Genomic DNA, 20,621 nt, shown 5'->3' with positions numbered 1-20,621 from the left:
CTTAGCGCTCCATCATTCATAAGTTATACCTGTAGCTGTACCTTAACTTTTCGAGGACTTTGTCAGAGTGTCCTTAGCTATGGTATACGTTCTGTAAGGGATACTTTAGTATTTTTTTCGTACATTTTAGCTAAAAAGGTCAGAAAAGCTTGTAGACAAATAAACAATTTTAGTAAGGTATAGGCCTGTCTTTCAAGTTATCGAGAAACACTGAGTCATCATACCAGGGAAACGCACCCCAGTGCAAACCTATTTTTCTTCCATCAGAGTGTGCACTACATGGCTGTCTAACCCATGATCTAGGTCAGGGGTCGGCAAGTAACTTGGGCCGCGGGCCAGTATTTTTCCTCGCCATTAGGTGCCGGGCCAGAATCTGGGTTACTGCCTATTTAGACGGTGCGATAGGTGCCCCTTACGTGAACTCGCAACAACTAGGCCTACATGGAGAATGGATAGGTATACTAAAAATAACTAATGATAATAAACCATGTCAATGAGCCCATTGGTGGTCTGTTTGAATAATTTCATTATTTTAATGAACTCTATCTTAGCCCCCTCTGTCAATATAGCCTCGCCTATTGTGAATAATAACAATGATGGACTTCTTTCAACATTGAGCCTCCTAATTAGACCTAGGCTACTACTTGGAGTCTATCTCGGGCTACTTTTATTTTGAAATAGTTGGTTGATGCACCTCCTTACAATGTAACAATATTTATTGCTTGGGAAACTAGTGTGCAGAGAGAAGTTAGCAAAGAATTAGCTGGGAATGATGTCTTTGTCAAGTCTTAGTCTGAAGAGGAAAGTTGACAACCAACAGAGCCTACAAAGAGGAATGGAGAGACAATTTTGCATTCATCTTACCCGGTTTCACTAATGGAGAGCCCATGTGTCTCATATGCACCAAAGTTGTCGCGGTTTGCAAAACATTAACCTATTTTTTTTTATTTCGCTCTGACGCAATTATCTTGTTGCGACACTTCTGTCGGCCTGAAGTTCAGTTAAAGACGACTGGTGAAATTAAGAATGCAAATCATGGTGCCCTGGTGTTCTCTCTCATTTCTGCTAAGCATCAGCTTGCTTAATTCGTGAGCCTGTTGACAGGGGGGGGAAAAAACTCGGCTACGATCGGAATAATCTGACGGGCCCAAAACAATCGCTGGCGGGCCAGAATTGGCCCGGGGACTGCCTGTTGCCGACCCATGAACTAGGCCTACATGGAGAATGGATAGGTCTACTAAAAATAACTGATGATAATAAACCATGTCAATGAGCCCATTGGTGGTCTGTTTGAATAATTTCATTATTTTAATGAACTCTATTTTAGCCCCCTCTGTCAATATAACCTTGCCTATTGTGAATAATAACAATGATGGACTTGTTTCAACATTGAGCCTCCTAATTAGACCTAGGCTACTATTTGGAGTCTATCTCAGGCTACTTTTATTTCGAAATAGTTGGTTGACAAACCTCCTTACAATGTAACAATGTTTATTGTTTGGGGAAAATGGCGTGCAGAGAGAAGTTAGCAAATAATTAGCTGGGAAGGATCTTTGTCAAAAAGTCTGAAGAGGAAAGTTGACAACCAAAACAGAGCCTATAAAGAGGAATGGGGAGACAATTTTGCGTTCATCTTATCCGGTCTCACTAATGGAAAGCCCATGTGTCTCATATGCACCGAAGTTGTTGCAGTTTGCAAAACTGACGCAATTATCTTGTTGCGACACTTCTGTCGGCCTGAAGTTCAGTTAAAGACGACTGGTGAAATTAAGAATGCAAATCATGGTGCCCTGGTGTTCTCTCTCATTTCTGCTTAGCATCAGTTTGCCTAATTCGTGAGCCTGTCGACATGAAAAAAAAAAAAAAACGATAAAAAAAAACTGCCGGCCTCCCGGGCCAATTCTGGCCCCTCAGCGTTTTTTTGGGCCAGTAAGATTATTCCGATCGTAGCCTAGTCTTTCTGTCGACAGGCTCACGAATTAGGCACGCTGATACTAAGCAGAAATGAGAGAAAACACGAGGGCACCATGATTTGTATTAGTGTGTGTGTGCCAATACAACTGGAAGATATTTTTAGAGTTTCAGGTTGCAGCACATTTCCAGTGTTCCAACATTCAAATACTGCCTTTGAAACACAAGACTCAAATATTATATCCCATTACTACGGTCTCAGGGCCTCATTTACTAACATTGCGACCGCAGCTTAATCTGCGCCTTTGCCAAACCGCAAATAACTCACGGTATTTTGCATCCTATTTATCAAACAACAACATCGTCGCGTCATCTGCGCCTAACACCGCCCATTAGTGTTATTTAGCACTCCACTAAAATAGGGAAGAGCCTACGTGTTCCACCATGGATGATGAGCTCAAATTAAAATTAGAGCTTTTGGTTCACGAGGTTACAGCAAACTAACCCAGGTAAATATAGAAACTCATAAATATTTCTCCGTTTAGCCCTTCCGTCCACATTAAAAGTTGTGATCACTTTGAATTCAAGACTGTCTTTTATTGGTGAGCTGATATTGGGAAATTCAACTTTTCAGCGAACAGTTTCTGGGTTGCTATGGTTACCCCTCAGGGTGCCTGTGCAGCTTCATATTAACGAGTTTATGTTCACAAGTTCATATTCACACATATTAACATGAGTTAATCACACACAGGCAACTGCAAACTGTTAATATGGTTCCCTAAGCTAGAGATAGCTAGGATAGTTAATAGCCAGGTTAACTGCTCCATAGCATCCCGTTAAATAGTCTGGTAGGAATACACGACACCCCTTACTTTAAAACGGCGCATTCCAACACTGAAAACCAGGCTTTTCAAAAATGCTGCCCTAGGCAGATACATTTGAAAACTGGAGTTGTAGCGTGGACAGGGCAGGGACAACTGAAATTTTTAGACGTTCGGTTTGCTTGAACTATGGGTGAAAATACGGTTTAAAGTAAACCACACAATGACCGGCAATTCTGGGTAAAGCCTGGCCGAACCGCTAGCTGGTGGGACAATTTTGTATATGCCTATATTAAATGATATATCAAATATAAACATTTAAAAAAAATAAAATGTCTGATATTCGTATTTTTCAAATTTCTCGCAGTCACATAGTTTTCATTTAGCAGCTGATATGTCATGCTGAAACACCTCTTGTTTCGTTACTAATAGGGTACATAAATAGGCGCACTTTACGCATCTCCTCCCATCTCTTTGCGACGAACACCCACTTTCCCTTATACACTCCCAGCAGCGGTAATCTAAAGTGCGCCACCTTTGATAAATACGGTTTTAGGTTTTTACCCGCTATTTTACACCTGAAACAGGCGCAATCTTGTTAGTAAATGAGGCCCTCAGTGTCCTATTATTACTGTTACTAGAAGATAAAAAGAATGCAGCTGCACACACATCTATTCCAAAGAAGCATAGTTTAAGTCTGTGTTCACAAGTTAATTTAAACTGTATGTATTTATGATGATGATGATTTTGTAATATAGCCATGTGCCCCAACATCAGAGGAAGGATTAAGGTTAGTACCAGAGATAGATGTAGAAGTACTGGTACATTGACCAGAGAATAGAGAGTATAAACTGTGCCTGCTGGGAGGCTCCTGGGTTCTGTAATTAATAGCTCAAATCAGATATAGATTCAGCTGTATTAGCCAATACGGGAACTTCTACATAGAGGGGAATGTCCATGTGGCATTTTTTTTACATAGACAGACATCCCAACCTGCAAAAAGTCATTCCCCCCCCCCCCCTGTAGCCTTCATGTAGGCCTAGGCCTATTTCCCTGCACTCCCTAACAAGTTGTGGTCCCTAAAATATATAAAAGCATAATATCATTCTATAGGCTATAGCCCTATGCAATTCTTTGTTAATTATGTTTAAATATGTAGATTACTTTTACTATTTATATGCTGCTTTTACTATTTATGTTAACTGCTTTTATTTTTATTCCATTGCAACTTTAAACAGGTCTAAGGAGTTTATTGTTTTCATGTAGCCCTGGCAACTAGCCGGCCTGAATAATATGCACATGAAATGAAACTTGTTGAACTCACCTCAACATGTCTTTTACAGTCATTTAACCTGCCATGGGCAATGCTGAAATCACTGTTACAGATTGTACAGCGAGCAAGACTGTCTTTGTGATTTACTTTTCTAAGACAGGGGTAAACCTTTGTATAGTCTGTTGTAAAATGTGTCTTATATTTTCGTTTTTTGGGGTACTCTCCCTCTGCCTTGGTGCTCCTGTTCCTAGATACACTGAACTGATTAATTCGGTTCGGGAGAGGACATAAAAGCCCGCCCACACTGAAAATTGATTGGTTGACTTAACGAAATAGGCCAATCAGGATGCTTCATGAGGCACACACTCACACTGCCACACACACGCACATTCTCTAGGTCCCTCTCCCCCGTAGACATAGTATACACCAGGGGTACTCAATAGGCGGACCGCGGTCCGGATCCGGACCCAGACGCAATCAAATTTGGACCGAAGGCAAAATCAACATTCTGATTTAATCATGATCCAAGCAAGTTTTCATTGGTGCGTGATTTCGCGCTATATATTTTATGTATGTGGTTTCTATCTTCCGTGTCCAATTCAGAGGTCCAATCAGGAGCTGTAATAACAACATCACTATGACAACTCACTCACTCAATGTTGGCCGTGAGCTCTGTGGGTCACGCAGGTTGTGTGTGTCAATGGCAACAACGCGGGCAGATCGATTTGTGAACGGTATCTTTTTCTCAGCAAACGAAAATCATGGTGTGCTTTAAGCCCGACAAAAAACGAAAAGTTGATTCCAAAAATCGCGAATTTAAGACAGAGTGGACTGACAAGTATGCATTTGTGCTGCCTGTGGGGAGCACAAAACCGATGTGTTTAATCTGCAACGAGACGGTTGCCCTTGTCAAAAGTGGTAAGGTGAAACGTCACTATGAAACAAAGCATGCACACTTCGAACAAAAATACCCGCAGAACTCTGAGGTAGGCTAAGGGGCAGAAAAATAAACCATCTGCAATCATACCAAGCAACATGCAGTGTAATAGTTAGATTAGCCACACAACAAGAGCGTGCATACCTCAACATACTGTTGTGAGTCTGCCTTTTCAACCATGAATATGGTGAAAAACAAATACAGGAGCACACTCACTAATGAACACTTACATCAGTGCCTTCGCCTGGCCTTCACACATTTTATGCCAAGTTTAAACCACAAAAAAGTGTCACCTTTCACACAAATAAGGCCAGACCACATCACCTTTTGTGCATAGTTTGAACGTTTTTGTTGTAGTTATGTTTTTGGATTTTGACCGTCACTGTTCCGGACCCTGGACTGAATGGAAATTTGGCGAGTGGACCTTTTGGGTTTCTAATTGAGTACCCCTGGTATACACTATGTCTATGCCTCTCCCTCTCTGTCGTGCGCGCGCTACTACACAGATGCTTACGAGGTTTGGAGCACGTCTGTCTCGCGTGCGCTGTCTTGCTCGCACGCTCTAGATTCCGGGAGATTTTAAGTAATTTGCGGGCATCAGGGAGTCGCTATCAATATGCGGGAGACTCCCGGAACTTCCGGGAGACTTGGGATGTCTGCATAGATTTATCCTGTATCTAACATCGCTAACAGCAGTTTCCTGATGTAACACAATTGTCAAAGGTGCTGAATGCTGGCGTATGCTTTTTATGTGACTCTTCAAGCAGTCATCATTTCATGGTAAACCTATGTCACAGAGCTCACGGATAGCCAGTATGAAGCCAGATGTAGTATGGGCTACTGTACGGAAGTGATAATGAGAGGTTTGTCAGACTTCTGTCCTGGTGAGGATACGCAAGAATTACAGTTGCAAGTGTTTACACTTTACTAGTCATCATACCAGGGAAACGCACCCCAGTGCAAACCTATTTTTCTTCCATCAGAGTGTGCGCTACGTGGGTGTCTTGCCCATTATCTAGAGCAGAGGTCTTCAACCGGGGGTCCGCGACCCCCAGGGGGTCCGTGGAGGTACTGCAGGGGGTCCGCCAAATTATTTCATCTGAAGCATTTTTTCCCTCTTCCAAAAATTAAAAACGTCCAATAGGCCTACATAAACATAAACAGAACGTAAAAATTGCTTTCTATTCGTTAAAAATCATACATAGGCTACCCATGAGTCTTCACGCGATCATTTGATCACCATGGCAACATATGCACTTTTAGCTTCATTTAGCTATCTGGTGCCAAAACACGTTACCTGCTTTAATCGTTTTGTAATTTCTCGGAACAAAAGCTCCACGTCAGACACCACTGATGGCGGTTCAGATTACCTACATTCAGAGGATGCCAACACCCCTTCCACGAACAGCCAAAAGCCAAACGGGAGAAGACACGTAAATATTCAGAGAATTATCTGAAGTTTGCCTTGACCGATGGTGACGAATTACCAGTGTAACCACTACGTGGTTTTCCCTCCCGTGCTATCAAACGAAACTATAAAACCATCAAAGCTGCAACGAGACTTAAAGACAACCCATGCTCACTTGAAATCATTTTGAATTACCTGTTTAAAATCTTTTGAGGGCCAGCAGACATTGATGAGACAATCAGCCAAAGTGTGCGAGCTAACTTTAAAAGCCTCTTATCAAGTTGAATTACGTGTCGCTCAGACCAAACAGCCATACATAATTGCGGAAAGTTTAATATTGCCAGCAGCTATATGTGCAAAACAATGTTTGGGAAGGATGAGTACGTAAAAAAACTGAAAAGCATCCCAATGCTATTGATGAATTGGCAGCTGATGTGAGGGCACTACTAGTCGCAAAACTCCCAAAGGCAGATTATTTTGCACTACAATTTGTTGAATCCACCGATGTGTCAAACGACGCTCAGCTTTTAGCTTTTGTGATTTGTCGACCAAAATGAGATGCAGGAGGAATATCTATTCTGTAAGCAGCTGCCTGGACGTAAAACAAGTTCAGAGATTTTCAAAGTGATAGAACAATTTTTTCCGTGAACATGATATACCCTGGCCAAAATGTGTCGCGATGTGCACAGGCGGTGCAAGAGCCATGTATGACGCACTGCATGCTTCATAGGGAGAATCTTGTTGCCAAAGACATGAGTGATGAATTCTCAAACGTCAGATCTCTCACTAGGTATGAGATATTTCATCCATACTTAAGCTTCTCAAGCTACTCAATTCTTTGTCCCTCCCTAATTGAATATAGAGTGATGGCTAACTGTAAGGGAGAAAAAATGTCAATAATAAACAGAATACATTTAAACGAGTTGTGTGTCACAGATGATTTGCAATTATGTTCAAACATGTGTAGGGGAGTGTGTGTGTGTGTGTGTGTGTGTGTGTGTGTGTGACTGACACTTAGTTCCAAATAAAATATATGAATATCAGGCCCAAATTTGGGGCGGCGGGGGTGGGGGTCCCTGCTCAGTGTCTTTCTCAGCCAAGGGGTCCTTGGGCTGAAAAAGGTTGAAGACCCCTGATCTAGAGGTTGCTGTTTGGCATCTTGCTCTATCAGTTGAATCACATGAACACAGCTAAGCTAAGATGGATAAACAAAGACAGAAAGATATCTCATCTTAAGCATGTTTTATTTGTTTAGTTTCAGAGCAGTTCTTTACAGTGTATGTGAATTTGTATAAACATGGAAAAAGGCAAGGAAAAGCGAGTAGAAGAGTACCATTTCCAAAAAGGCTCTGAAGACACAAATGTACAAACGTAAATTCTTGTCAGCAAGGGTAACAAGTGTACATTTTGGAGAACAAATATTTGTGTTGATTCCAATAAATGTGCATAAAGCAAGTTTGGAAATGTTTCCTGTTGACTTATTTGTCCTTTTCTAGATGAAGACCAGCGGTGCTTCCAAATCTTCAAGCTCTTGTCACAATGTCTCCTGAGGCAGTTGGGGAGATTTGAAGACTGTTGACATTTTCCTTACTATTCAGGAAAATCACAGTAAAACAAATGATTCAATATACTGTTTACAAATTACAATACACTCTTATTGATAATTCCATACAGTAAACTAGTGTGTGTAAATTGCTGCACCTTTGCATCAGCTTCTGAATGACTCTGTTGATCCACTTGGCCTCAGGCGCCACACAAACTGTCTTGTCATTCTTCAGTGTAACACTGACATATTTGAGAACAAGGATTGATTTCTATAAATATATTTAACACATTTACTGTGTATATAAAAGATATAAATATACCATAATGTACAGTACATATACAGTACATACTATTCAGATGTGCTACTCACATTTCCTCACGCATACAGTAATACTGTAAGTGTATTTCAACGGATAGTGACTTACATAATCTCAGTCTGGCGACAGTAAGCTCCCGGGGAAATCACCTCCAGTCTTTGAAAGTGCTTGGGGCGGATGTAGGCATTGGTGGTGCGACTGCAACGGCACCATCTTGGGATGTCGCCTGGCAAAGCTAGAGATACACAAAAAGTTATGTACAGATGATCATACAATTTTAGCCTTTTTACAGTGTGTTTATTCTGTTTAAAACAGGAGTTAAAAATATCTACTGATACCCAAAGGCAATTCATTCTATAATGGTGCCTATTAAGATAACTATTAAGCTAGTCTCAATACTTATCAAAGGGAATTACCGTAGAGATGGAATGGCAATTTTACTTTTTCTCTTGGGTTGTATTGGTTGCTCTACATGCTGTCATCTATTAGTCTTAATTTATGTACTACTTTGCTGGTTAGTTTAATTCTACAAAAGCTCTTAAGTGTTCTACGGAGATGACACAGGTATGAGATTGAAATGACTCACCAACAGCAAGAGCCAAGCCACAGAGCACAGTAGCAGTCAGCAGCATGTGGGACTGGAGTGCCATCTTCATTTCTGAGTGTGTTGAGGTCTCCCCTTGATGCTGCTCCTGCTTTAGGATGCCCTGTGGGTTGCACAGGGTTTATAGACAGTGCGAAACAGGAAGTGAAAATAAATAAATAAAAGATTTCCATTACTACAGACAAACAAGTATTCAACGAGTATTCAAAATAATTCCCTACATAGATTCCCAATGTTACTGATTTTAAATATATTGATGATTTTACAAAATAACAAAATTGAGGTTTCTGGTTAAACTACAAACAATGTATATAGACACACACACACACACACACACAGAGAGAGACCACTGTTGTCTGCCACAATTTCATCGTGTGTGTGTGTGTGTGTGTGTGTGTGTGTGTGTGTGTGTGTGTGTGTGTGTTAGTGCACGCGTGTGCGCAAATACAACTGGAACAGTTTCAGGTTGCAACACATTTCCAGTGTTTCCAACACCCTTGTACATTTAAATACTGCCTTTGAAACACAAGACTTACCATCAACAAGTCTCTTCCTTTAAATACTTTGTCCTATTATTACTGTTATTAGAAGATAAAAGAATGCAGCTGCACACATATCTATTCCAAAGAAGCATAGTTTAAGTCTGTTTACAAAATAATTTAAACTGTATTGATGACAATGACGACGACGATTTTGTAATATAGCCATGTGCCGCAACATCAGAGGAAGGACAAAAGTTAGCACCAGGGACAGATGTAGAAGTACTGGTACATTTGACAGGGGGTTCAGAAGTCAAACCACAGTAAGGAACAAGCAATATTAAAATAGAGCTATGGTTGCGTATCTGATGAATGAAAACCACATGCTTCCCATTAGAGACACTAAGGCATGAACTGATAAGGGTGCAATTCAGGACACTGCATTTACATGTTTTTATTTTAGGGATTTAGGCCCTCGCTTCACTCACACACACACACACACACACACACACACACACACACACACACACACACACACGCAGTCTACATCTATTCTTATGAAAATACTTATTTTTCCCATCCCAACCTAACTTAGTAGGATGAACAACTAAACACACTGATGATACTAAAATGCACAAAGATAGGGTATCATGCTGTTCACGATATTTAACATATTTAGCACAAACACACAGGAACAAACAAACGGGAACAAACATCAAGTAGAAGAGCTCAATTCTTCTTTCAAGTTCACAGAAACAGAAAACTAAGGGGGTGTTACAGAGAAATGTTATTCTTGGTAAACGTTTTTACTTTCATTGTTGTGGAAAGGCCAACCAAGCAAAGGGGACTTGATGGCAGCTTCCTGTGTTGCAATCCTCAGTTCTGAACTTAGGCAGGAAAAGACCACAAACTAAAACTATGCTTGTGTTCTAACATGCAGACAAGATTTGAAAATGACAGATGTGCACATACAGCGCCCTCCAGAATTATTGGCACACTTAGTGAATATGAGCAAAACAGGCTATGAAAAATGTCTTTGCTGTTTATTCTCATGGTTTCACTCAAAATATTCACAAAAATCTTTTCATTGAAGAAAAATTATTGAAAGAAAAAAAAATGTTTGTTTCATGATAAGAATTTAATGTTTCTTTCAATTATGTTACTTCAATTAAAGGTTAGATTTTTGTGAATATTTTGAATGAAAGATCTTGAGGATAAACAATAAAGAATGTTTTCGCATCTCGTTTTGCTCATTTTTACTAAAGGGTGCCAATAATTCTGGAGGGCACTGTATTCCTCTTCTTTCTTAGCACACTATCAAACAATACAGTATGTTACAGTGTGACTTATGTCTGCCTAAAGGAGGTTCCCATGGTCCTGCAAAAATGTTGTTTGTTGTCACCAAATTCATATTGCAATCATTAGACCTCAGGTACAGAAAGGAAGAGCGTATATTTCAAACTCACGCACAGTAAATAGAACTTTAAGGTGTAAAGCTCTTTAAGGTTTAAAACACAAAAATGACACTACTACTACACCTAAACCTACACTGATGGACTCATGATAGTATGTGATCTTGCATGTCGGCTGAGAGGTTGCAGCCACTGCATATGAACATACAGTGCCTTTGGACTGTTACAGTATATCAGATAACTCCCTCTGGAGGCCTGTGCCAGTTATATCAGTGTTTTTAAACATTGTTCCGTTAACCCATTTCATTCACCTTTCTTTGACTGTTTCTGTAAGCGTTTCCCTCCTAACTCGTTTCCTCTTTGCTCAACACTTGGTGTGAAGCACCATCTGCTGGTCTCATTGTAAGAGTACATACACACAGAGAACTGACAAACCCACACACGCTGTGCCTGCATCTGCAGACATGGACCAACTGCCACAACCGGTTTCTGAATCTGACTCATGTGCAGCAACGATTAACAAAATGACATTAGACTGGATAAATAGAGTGAGGGATATTTGAGAAAAGGAGTGAGTTGAAACCTTAATAGTCAAAATCAGTATGATATGAGATCACAGGCAGACCACTTGGCTTTGGACTTTTGGCATGGCTTCGACTACGAGAAAAGGGAAGAACATGGATTTGTCCAGTTTGGGGAATAAGGGGAAAGCTCTTGAGGTTTGTATATGTGGATGGAGGAAGGAAACTTCACTGAAAGCCTTGAGGACCAGGTAAAGAAGACATGCCTGGATGAAGGAGGATAGGGGCCCCACATTGAGCACTACTTGTAGAAGTTGCTCAAGTCACTCTGTTCAAATCCAGCAGCACCAAGCACCACAGGATATCAGTGCCCCTGCTACAACAGAAGGGGAACCCAGCACTCTTGCACAGAATGGTGGGCATCATGCAGCCGGTGGACAGCAAGGACAAACCAAGCAGACTAAGAAGGAAACATGTAAGCTATAGGCAGGCACCAAAAAAATAGAAAGGCTGATTTGAGAAAGGAGGCAGCTGAAGAAGCAATGGAAACAAGCAGATTATATTATATGGTTTTACTGTACTGCAGGCAGAGGTAAAGAGTAGTTTGTCAACCTTAAAGAGTGTGGAGCTCCTCAGACGAAGAAGTAAGGAAAAAGAACAAGTTTGGATTGCATTCTACACGATCCATTTAAGTCTCATTCCAAAGGAGAAGAACGCCATGAACCTAGACCAATTTCAACCTATCAGTGTTCTTAACTATGATTCCCCCGTGGAAAGCAAGACAATATAGTGTTACAAATTAACGTAAATTAAATGTACGGATTTAATTCTGTAGCAAATGGTGGTTTTGAACATAAACTAATGTAGTAGATCTGTTTAGCTATATAGTGAAATTACAATTGCATGCAACAGGGTCATTTTGATTTCCTGGGAGTTATGTTGACTCAAGATGGGGATCATAAATAGAAGCAAAGACACCGAGACATTTCCCCTGCTCTATACTATACACATACACCCCAAACCCTAACCTTAACTATAAATTGTAGTTAACAGAGTTTGTTTACGACCTGAGCCTCTGTAAATAGTCTGTAGGGGACCATACAAATAAAGTGTGACCGCAGGGGGAAACAACAAGATGGCTACAATTGCTAAATTTTTCTATCAAATGTTACAGGACAGGATATAATTACCACAACAATCTGCCCACTTAAGCGATCAAACTAGCTATAACATAGTATACATCACACACACGTTTCCATACTATTTGTAGATCTCCCTGACTTTTTTACAAATGGTCTGCATACGTATACATATTTTTGCATCCCCGTACTCTAAAGTAGAAACAATTCATCATGTATTGAGGTCGTTTATTGAGAAGCTTTGTCTTCATTGTGGTGATATTTTATTTTCAGAAGTGGTAGGGAAGTACGGAGACGTGAAAAGATTCATGGTAAGATTTTTTGATTGTGAGAATTTGTTTGTGTGACCTACATTTTCGTTCCATAGCATCCTTTTGCATTCCCTCTCAATACGTGTTCCGTTCCAACGCAGTAGCTTACATTTTGCATTACTTCACAATCCATTAGCGATTACACCACTCTTGGTCTATTTGCCACTACCATGCAACAATACGACATCGATCAACTCAAAGTTGTACTTGGCATTAAATATGCGGATATAGCTTTACTGCTTAATGATAAGCATGGCTTTGTAATCAACGAAAGTAAACTTCAACAACTACTCACTAAAAGAAAGCGTCACAGTGATCTGCAGGAGGCAGGGAGAGAGGGAATGCAAGAGTATTGCGAGGGAATGCAAAATAATTGTGAGGGAACGCAAAGATAGCTAAAAGAAAAGTCGCACCTTCAAGCCCTTAAGGAGCTTCGTAGCCTCAGCCTCCAATGGGAAGAGAGAGAGAAATCCACACAAAACTCGTCCAGTACTTTCAGCCAACCGGTCTTCTGTTCTCACCACGCCGAATTGTCCTCCATCAGGACCTCATACAGCTAGCCCAACAGGAAACAAGAAGCAAGCTGGTGCCCCCTTGTGGATGATGTGTGTTTGTGAAAGTGTACTGTGTACACTACAGTGCAAACCGATTTCAGGCAACACACCCACACACTAGTAAATGTCATAGTAAATGACATTACGGGGGTCCACAAAAAATAAATGGGGCAGATTTTTTCCCTCTGAATTGCCTGTAATCTCATTTCTACATACAGTTACACTGTGTAGTTTTTAGTGTTATCTATTAGTAGAACATTGTACCCCCTCAATGTAGGGGTCAGATTTCTTTATTAGAGGGTGTAGAACAATATTCTGGTTTTTCCCCCTCATCTCTTTCTTCTGCCTCCATTCTCCATTTTGCTTTGTGTTGGCACAAATGCTGTTTTTGTGCCCAAATGCCATCTTCGTGGGAAAAGAAAACTGAAGAAACATGTCCCATTGTCACCCAGGCATGTGGTTTCATGTGATCCAAGTCATTACCCTTTCACCAAGTGTTATTGTCCCATATAGTTTTGCTTTGGTTTTAATCTTTGCTTTGGCCAGCCTATCGACTGGTTTCACTTCCCATGCACACAGACACAAACACACTGAGAAAGGAGTGTCAATATGTATTGAGGTGTATTGAGATGTACAATCATAGCAAATAGATACATAATAAATAAATACAAATGTGAAATTATGATATGAAAGAAATCACATCAGCTTTTACATTGCACAGAAATCCATTGAGAGGGGTGGGAGTTTGATGACTGGATTGCTTTGCCCTGTCTTGATGCAGGGTTTAGGCACACTCTTCTTCCCTTCTTCAACTTCACACTGGTAGAAGGATTTGGAAAAACAAGTCAGCAGGTTTAGTAACCACATAAGAGTGAGTTAGTTAAGGAATTATAGTTTTTTATTTATTTATTTATTTTAAATTGAGAGTGCGTGTGTATTGTCACACAGGTAACTTACACAATCTCTTTGTTATCACAGGACGAACTGGCAGGCACCACACGCACCCCAGAAATATTGGTACACCTCACTCTATCTCTAAGCTTCCCCTTACAAAGACAACGCTGGCTCGTGTTCATTGGGACACCTAGAAGAAGCAGAAAAGCAGAGTTCACTTGGCATGTTGCTTTACACCAAAGAATGTACTGTGTGTGACAACGAAAAATGCTCATGGTATGTTCATGGTACTCAACAATAATTATGAAATAGAAGACTAATAACAAATATAATCATAAAAGAATATCAATTCAATCAATTCAACTTTATTTCGCCATGTATACAGATACTAGGAATTTGTTTTGGTATTCTCCATGTAGGCTATAGTATACAAACTATCTCCTGCACGAGATCTCCACGGCCGCTACACAAAATATTCACATGAGGCTTCAGAGATGACCTTACAGAACACAACTCCATTGCATTACAGATCAGACTTTATATTCTGGTGTGATACATTATTATACGGCTCCTCAGAATGTTGCAAAAAGTTCCATTGATTTTGATGGGCCACCCCAACATTCGGACAGTCTAATATTTCTTTATAATGACCACCGAAAAAAAATGAATTACTACCGTAATAGGCTGCTACGCAACACCAGAAACTTTAAAGTTCTATTTGTGTGAAGAACTATTTTTTTCTTGGTGGAAGTCACAAAACGGCAACAAATACATATACATCAACATGCCTATACACTATCACTTGCATAGCAGAGGTTCAACAAACCAATAGTATAGAAATGTTTCCCCAGAAGGCACTACAATTCTAATCTCAAAACTCAAGGAACTTTACCTTTCTTTATGTGCATGCTTTAAAGAATCTCACACACAACACCTGTACATTGTCATTACACATACTATTGATTAAAATGAACTCCAATACATCAAACAAAAGGGTCATGCATCAAGATAATCTTACCATTGGCAATCAGTGCAGTCATCAACAGAAGAAGCAGAGTTGCTGTAACAACATTCATCTTTGAATGTCAGTGGGAAATCTCACACTCAAAGTGTACCCAGTTGTCTTCTGTAGAGTAATGCCAACAGGACAGTCCTGATGGCTTCTTATAGTGGAGAAGGAGGGCTGACAATCGCTTGGGAAAACCCAAGACATTACACAGAAGGGGATGTTATGCACTTAGAGCCATGACTGAAATCAAAAGTGAAAGTGCAGTTTCCTTCCTTAAGCAGTTTATCCGAACAATAGCAGTCCAAGATTAGATTAAAAACTCCCTGCCTTGAAGTTCTGCAATACTGGGATGAGAGATATTATTTTAAATCCTTTAAAAATATGAAAATGTGTGTTGACGTGCTTGCCTTTCAGCATAGCCCACTAATTTCGGTTAGCATATTTAGCCTGTTAAGTTTATTATGTTTTCATGATCAGCGTGTTGAGTGTGCCGTCCCATTACCCCCAGGGAATGTGACACTTGAATGTGGTCATGCGTGTCTCTGTCGTTTTAGTTATGTTAATGTTTGGTTTAGTTTTAGTTTCTAATTGATTTGTGGTTTGGTCATAATACACATAATCACATTGGTAAAGAGGCCACTGAATTCTGACTTTTTTTCCCTGGTGTCAGACCATTTCATTCCATCCGGTCTTTCTTATACCTATTTTTTTTATTTTGCATCCAAAAACAGTGTGATGCCCTTGCTTGACACTCTAATATTGTGTTTTTCACCGTTATTTGTTTGTTAAGACTCCCTCTGTGGGAAGGTGCATCCCTAATGTTGTGAACTCCAGTCTGGCAACAGAGCTCACAACAAAAGTCTATGGATTTTACAAGTTGCCCAAACCAAAGTCTGGAATCTAAATGTGTGCATTAGATGTGTTAGACCGTTTGCACGAAAACTAAGTGGATAAGTGCACCATCTTACATCCAAGGCCCTGGGGTCAGCCAAAGCGATGTCTCTAATTGACAAACTGCCTAAGCGTGGAGCTCTGTCTCCACACTCCCACAAAAAAAAGAAACTGTAAAACCCCAGTAACAAACAAAACGAAAACAAAATGAATCCTAAAGGGAAAGAGAAATCCACACAAAAGGGGTCCAGTACTTCTCAACTTTCAGCCAACCGGCCTACTGTTCTCACCATGCCAAATCATTCTCTATCAGCCCAACAGGAAAACAAGAAGCAAGCTGGTGCCCCCTTGTGGATGATGTGTGTTTGTGAAAGTGTACTGTGTACACACTATAGTGCAAACCGATTTCAGGCGACACACCCACACACTAGTAAATGTCATAGTAAATGACATTACGGGGTCCACAAAAAATAAATGGGGCTGAATTCCCATATCTCTAAGATTTATTCCCTCTGAATTGCCTGTAATCTTATTTCTACATAAAGGTACAGTGTGTAGTTTTTAGTGCCATCTATTAGTAGAAAATTGTGCCCTCTTAATGTAGGAGTCAGATTTTTTTATTAGAGGGTGTAGAGCAAGATTCTGAAATAAAAAGTGGGGAATTGTCATCTGTGTGGTGTATGCAGCCTTTCAGGCGTGTGACCTATTGACCTCTACAGGCTGAATTAACAGATACTGAAAAAGTTGTTAGGCTAAGAAAACAAAAAATTGTACCCGCTCAATATAGGGGTCAAATGTCTTTATTAGAAGGGGTAGAACCTGATTCTGAAATAAAAAGTGTCCCGGAAACAGAGGTGTTATTTATGTGAGCCATTCATTCCCTTATAGACCCAAACAATTTGAAGAGGAGACAAAACGAGTTTAGGTCAGGTTCTCCGTTTTAGGCATGTTTGTATAATAGGTATGCAGGGCGAGGACACAGTCTTTATTCGTGGGAGGCCACAATATTCCTCAAAGGAAATGGAAAATGTCCCTCATCTGGACACTGTTGACGGAAACTCCAAGATGATAGTGAAGTCAAATACATATAATGTTGGGCTCTGAGTACCAAGCCAAACCTTTCATTTGTCTCCTTCATGTGAGGGGGGTCATGTTAATGTGCTCCCTCTGTCAGTTTCATGGTGTGTGTGTGTGTGTGTGTGTGTGTGTGTGTGTGTGTGTGTGTACCAGTACCAGTTGCATGGATTTATTATGAGGGGTGGCTTTGTTTTTCAGATGGTCCCCCCCTCATCTCTTTCTTCTGCCTCCATACTCCATTTTGCTTTGTGTTGGCACAAATGCTGTTTTTGTGCCCAAATGCCATCTTTGTGGAAAAAGAAACATGTCCCATTGTCACCCAGGCATGTGGTTTCATGTGATCCAAGTCATTACCCTTTCACCAAGTGTTATTGTCCCGTTTGGGTTTGCTTTGGTTTTAATCTTTGTTTTGGCCAGTCTATCGACTGATTTCCCTTCCCATTCACACAGACACAAATACACTGAGAAAGGAGTGTCAATATTTATTGAGGTGTACAATATCATAGCAAATAGATACATAATAAATTAAAGAAATGTGATATTATGATATGAAAGAAACGTTAATTTTCACATCAGCTTTTACATTGCACAGAAATCCATTTGTTGGGGCAGTTTGATGACCGAATTTTTTTGCCCTGTCTTGATGCAGGGTTTAGGCACACTCTTCTTCCCGTCTTCAGCTTCACACTGGTAGAATGATTTGGGGGAACAAATCATCAGGTTTTGTAAACACATTAGAGTGAGTTAGTTGCAGTTGAATTGCAGTTTTTATTTATTTATTTATTTTAAATTGAGAGTTTGTGTGTATTTTCACACAGGTCACTTACACAGTCTCTGTGTTATCACAGGATGGACTGGCAGGCAGCCAAAGCACCATATCAATGTTGGTACACCTCACAGCATTTATAGGCTTCCCCTTACAAAGACAACGCTGGCTCCTGTTCATTGGGAAACCTAGAAGAACCAGAAGAACAGAGTTCACTTGGCGTGTTGCTTTACACCAAAGAATGTACTGTGTGTGACAACAGAAAATGCCAGTCATGTTCATGGTACTCAATAAATTATAAAATGAAAGACTAATAACAAATATAAATCATGAAAGAATATTCACATGAGGCTGCAGATATAACCTTACAGAACACAACTCCATTGCATTACAGATCAGACTTTATATTCTGGTGTGATATATTATTATACGGCTCCTCAGAATGTTGCAAAAAATTCCATTGATTTTAATGGGCAACCCCAACATTCGGACAGTCTAATATTTCTTTATAATGACCACTGCAATAAATGAATGGCCGCTGCCTTTGGCAAGTAATAGATTGCTACGCAACACCTGAAACTTTAAAGTTCCATTTGTGTGAAGAACTATTATTTCCTAGTGGAAGTCACGAAACGGCAACAAATACATAAACATTAACATGACTGTACGTTATATCCCTTACATAGCAGAGCTTCAACAAACCAATAGTATGGACATGTGTCCCCAGAAGGCACTACAATTCTAATCTCAAAACTCAAGGAACTTTATCTTTCTTTATGTGCATGCTTTAATGAATCTCACACACAACACCTGTACATTGTCATTACACATACTATTGATTAAAATGAACTCCAATACATCAAACAAAAGGGTCATGCATCAAGATAATCTTACCATTGGCAATCAGTGCAGTCATCAACAGAAGAAGCAGAGTTGTTGTAACAACATTCATCTTTGAATGTCAGTGGGAAATCTCACACTCAAAGTGTACCAGTTGTCTTCTGTAGAGTAATGCCAACAGGACAGTCCTGATGTCTTCTTATAGTGGAGAAGGAGGGCTGGCAATAGTATTGTAATGCATTCAAAATAGCTTGGGGAAACCCAAGACATTGCACAGAATGGGATGTTACCCTCATGAGTGTTATGCACCTAGAGGCATGGCTGAAATCAAAAGTGAAAGTGCAGTTTCCTTTCTTACTTAAGCAGTTAAGCAGAACAATAGTAGTTCATGATTAGATTGAAAACTCCTTGCCTTGAATTTCTGCATTACTGGGATGAGAGATATTATTTTAAATTCTTTCAAAATATGAAAATGTGTGTTGCTGTGCTTGCCTTGCCTCCATTCAAAGGTACTGTTACGCCCCACCCTCGGGCGGCCCTATTGGGCCAACAGCATTCCACCACTGACCCAAATGAACTACCGGAAAACACCTTTAAAACCATCAAATCCATCAACAAAGACACAAAACAACCCAAGACTCCAGATCAAAACTATAAAAGACACAATATCAAAGCACAACAGCAACACAAAATGCCAGATGGAACCTGGAGATTTTAAATGGTTTAATCCAGGCCAGGTGCACTTCATCCGGCAATCAGGTGTAGCACAACCTGGAAGGAGCTACAGAGAGGGAAGGAAGTAAAAAGGAAACACAGGACACACACATGTGGTCGTAACAGTGCAAATCAAACACGTTCTGTTTTTTTTTGTACTCACATGATATAATATTTATTTATTTATAATATAATATAATATTTATTATGTATTCACATTTACACAGCAACATAATCTCACTTACAAACAATTATGACACAAACACGTACTATTTCTAACATTAACCTCCACAAGAACAGCAAAAGCATACATGCACGATTCACTGTACAATGTCTGGTATTTTTATGTCACTGAAGGATTCTAATTATAATGCAATTAGCAACAGAGATTTGACAAATGGCATTCACGTTGAATGCTTTGAATTGAAAACTAGATGTTGCATCTTGTCCTGGTACATTTCTAAAGTACTAAAATACTTATTTTACTATTATTTATTAGCTGCCTTTTGCAGGTCATACACTGTGCGTTATAGCTGGTAACTGTGATGAGGTTATAACTCCATAGGCTGAATAATCGATCGTAGGGATCCCCGCACTCCTGAAACAGACATGATGAAAAGAATGGTCATCACAGCCTACAAAAGCACAAATGCATATTGTCATAGGTTATACGGTTTGCTCATTCAAAACCCTTATAGGCGAACGTCTTTAATTTGCTGTGAATGTAAAACTATGGTTAAGCAAGCAATGCTGTACCTCACTTTGGTGGCTATCCTGCTGTAATCTTACTGTGCACTCCTGCAAAACAGCAACAAAAAAGTACAGGTTTTCTTTATATAAACTCTGAAAAAGAAGTTTGGAAATTTGTGCTTGGTCAATTATTTCTCTGTTGTTACAATGCTAATTGGCAACATATTTTTCATTGGAAAGCCTGTTTATTTACCTTTACAATGATGTTCAACATAAAGTTTGCCAAAATTCTCTGCTTAACAGTGTATTCTCCTGCTGGTATTGACTCTTGTTTTGAGTTGTTTGGTGGATTGGATGACTGAACTCTCGGTCAGTAACAAGGACATCAAATACATCAAATGTTACAGATGGACACAGATAGATATAAACATCAGATACACAGACCATCATTAAAATCCACACCTGTAATCAGCTGTGATCACCTGCAGGTGCCAGATGCCGTTAAGAA

The 20,621-nt window shown here is 39.9% G+C and overlaps 3 protein-coding genes across 3 annotated transcripts; all 3 read right to left on the bottom strand.

Annotated features, from left to right (window-relative positions):
* Positions 1 to 7,556: 7,556 nt before the first annotated feature.
* LOC116221015 (alveolar macrophage chemotactic factor-like) lies at positions 7,557 to 8,989 on the bottom strand. Its single transcript, XM_031569972.2, has 4 exons — positions 8,799 to 8,989; positions 8,321 to 8,447; positions 8,052 to 8,135; positions 7,557 to 7,940 (listed from the first exon to the last, which is right to left on the bottom strand). The coding sequence occupies exons 1-4, from the start codon at positions 8,866 to 8,868 to the stop codon at positions 7,874 to 7,876; spliced, it is 348 nt and encodes a 115-aa protein (XP_031425832.1). The 5' UTR covers positions 8,869 to 8,989; the 3' UTR covers positions 7,557 to 7,873.
* Positions 8,990 to 13,557: 4,568 nt separating this feature from the next.
* Positions 13,558 to 15,260, bottom strand: LOC116221014 (C-X-C motif chemokine 11-like). Its single transcript, XM_031569971.2, has 3 exons — positions 15,145 to 15,260; positions 14,190 to 14,316; positions 13,558 to 14,051 (listed from the first exon to the last, which is right to left on the bottom strand). The coding sequence occupies exons 1-3, from the start codon at positions 15,200 to 15,202 to the stop codon at positions 13,934 to 13,936; spliced, it is 303 nt and encodes a 100-aa protein (XP_031425831.1). The 5' UTR covers positions 15,203 to 15,260; the 3' UTR covers positions 13,558 to 13,933.
* A 2,321-nt stretch (positions 15,261 to 17,581) lies between these two features.
* On the bottom strand, positions 17,582 to 18,870 carry LOC116221013 (C-X-C motif chemokine 11-1-like). The gene is made up of 3 exons (XM_031569970.2): positions 18,764 to 18,870; positions 17,931 to 18,057; positions 17,582 to 17,790 (listed from the first exon to the last, which is right to left on the bottom strand). Exons 1-3 carry the CDS (start codon positions 18,819 to 18,821, stop codon positions 17,676 to 17,678), a joined length of 300 nt encoding a protein of 99 aa, XP_031425830.1. The 5' UTR covers positions 18,822 to 18,870; the 3' UTR covers positions 17,582 to 17,675.
* Between the last annotated feature and the right edge of the window lie 1,751 nt (positions 18,871 to 20,621).

This window comes from Clupea harengus, chromosome 7 (genome assembly GCF_900700415.2).
Source record: "Clupea harengus chromosome 7, Ch_v2.0.2, whole genome shotgun sequence".
In the NCBI taxonomy this organism is placed as follows: Eukaryota; Metazoa; Chordata; class Actinopteri; order Clupeiformes; family Clupeidae; genus Clupea; species Clupea harengus.
Note: the sequence above shows the minus strand (reverse complement) of the source record. Positions and strands in the feature narration are given on the sequence as shown.

What these genes read in the sequence shown, in the direction of transcription:
- LOC116221015 (XM_031569972.2), bottom strand. Translation starts at nt 8,868, where the DNA reads ATGAAGATGGCACTCCAGTCCCACATGCTGCTGACTGCTACTGTGCTC. An exon ending in TGGCTTGGCTCTTGCTGTTG is followed by an intron (nt 8,448 to 8,798) that starts GTGAGTCATTTC and finishes GTGTATCTCTAG; the next exon opens with CTTTGCCAGGCGACATCCCA. An exon ending in ATTCAGAAGCTGATGCAAAG is followed by an intron (nt 7,941 to 8,051) that starts GTGCAGCAATTT and finishes TTTCCTGAATAG; the next exon opens with TAAGGAAAATGTCAACAGTC.
- LOC116221014 (XM_031569971.2), bottom strand. Translation starts at nt 15,202, where the DNA reads ATGAATGTTGTTACAGCAACTCTGCTTCTTCTGTTGATGACTGCACTG. An exon ending in GACTGCACTGATTGCCAATG is followed by an intron (nt 14,317 to 15,144) that starts GTAAGATTATCT and finishes TGCTTCTTCTAG; the next exon opens with GTGTCCCAATGAACACGAGC. An exon ending in TGTGATAACAAAGAGATTGT is followed by an intron (nt 14,052 to 14,189) that starts GTAAGTTACCTG and finishes TCCTTCTACCAG; the next exon opens with TGTGAAGTTGAAGAAGGGAA.
- LOC116221013 (XM_031569970.2), bottom strand. Translation starts at nt 18,821, where the DNA reads ATGAATGTTGTTACAACAACTCTGCTTCTTCTGTTGATGACTGCACTG. An exon ending in GACTGCACTGATTGCCAATG is followed by an intron (nt 18,058 to 18,763) that starts GTAAGATTATCT and finishes TGGTTCTTCTAG; the next exon opens with GTTTCCCAATGAACAGGAGC. An exon ending in TGTGATAACACAGAGACTGT is followed by an intron (nt 17,791 to 17,930) that starts GTAAGTGACCTG and finishes TCATTCTACCAG; the next exon opens with TGTGAAGCTGAAGACGGGAA.